Consider the following 973-nt stretch of genomic DNA (forward strand, 5'->3'; position numbering starts at 1 on the left):
GCCACCGTCGCTCGCCTTAAAAGCTACACCGCGCGCCCCGCGCCCGGGGCCCAACTCCAAGCGGTCCGGGCCGTGACCACTTTCCACAGCGACTCCGCGCGCGGGCGCCCCTCGGACAGGTAGGTGGGGCGCGCTGGGGATGCCCCGGGGTCGATGCGGGCCGGCGCCGAGCTCGGGTCGGGAGCCGGGGATCCGGGCGCCCCCGGCCCGGCCCCGGGGCGGGGCTGCACCCCTGACCCCTGCGGGCCGGCTCAGTGCCCCCCTCCGTCCGCCGGCCCCGGGAACTTGGCGCAGCTCGCGGGCGGGCTCCGGGAAACTTTCGGACTGGACGGGCCGGCAGTAGAGGTGCGTGCCCTGCTTCCGCGCAGAGCGGCGCAGCTGCGCCGGACACCTGGCCGCCCCCCTCCCCCGTCCGCGCACCGGCCAGGTGGGCTGAGGGGGGTGGGGGTAGCGTCCCCACCCGGCGGCCGTGAACTTGACGGGGTCCCGCCCCCTCCCCCCTGCAGGAACGCCGGCCGGCGCCCGGGGACCGATGCCCAGGCTGGACGACCACTGCTGGAGCTGTTCCTGTGCTCAGGGCGCCAGGCACCGGAGCCTCCCGCGAGCCGGGCCCGGAGGGCTGGCGGCCAAAGTGGGGGACATGCTCGGCCCCGCGGCGCTGGCGGCCCGCCGCGGCCCGGACCCAGACCCCGCGCCCGCTCGCGGGCCTCGGAGCCCCGGGCCGGGGGGGCGCGGCGCTGGCGGCGGCCCCCCCGGCAGCTGGCACCACCACCTGGTGCAGAGAAGCCTGGTGCTGTTCTCGGTGGGGGTCGTGCTGGCCCTGGTGCTCAACTTGCTGCAGGTGCAGCGGAACGTCACCCTGTTCCCCGAGGAGGTCATCGCCACCATCTTCTCCTCGGCCTGGTGGGTGCCCCCCTGCTGTGGGACGGCGGCCGGGGAGTGGAGCGGGGTGGGAGGGGGGGGGTCCGGGGTT

General features: G+C 77.5%; 1 protein-coding gene across 1 annotated transcript in view; it reads left to right on the forward strand.

The window, feature by feature from the left end:
* Positions 1-973, forward strand: part of INSIG1 (insulin induced gene 1) — a 12,933-nt gene continuing 11,960 nt past the window's right edge. Inside the window, exons 1-2 of the mRNA XM_049642153.1 lie at positions 1-119; positions 507-932. Of these exons, the coding sequence (XP_049498110.1) occupies positions 533-932 (400 nt within the window). The 5' untranslated portion in view covers positions 1-119; positions 507-532. The remainder of the gene's footprint in view (positions 120-506; positions 933-973) is intronic.

Source organism: Panthera uncia, chromosome A2, assembly GCF_023721935.1.
Source record: "Panthera uncia isolate 11264 chromosome A2, Puncia_PCG_1.0, whole genome shotgun sequence".
NCBI lineage: Eukaryota > Metazoa > Chordata > Mammalia > Carnivora > Felidae > Panthera > Panthera uncia.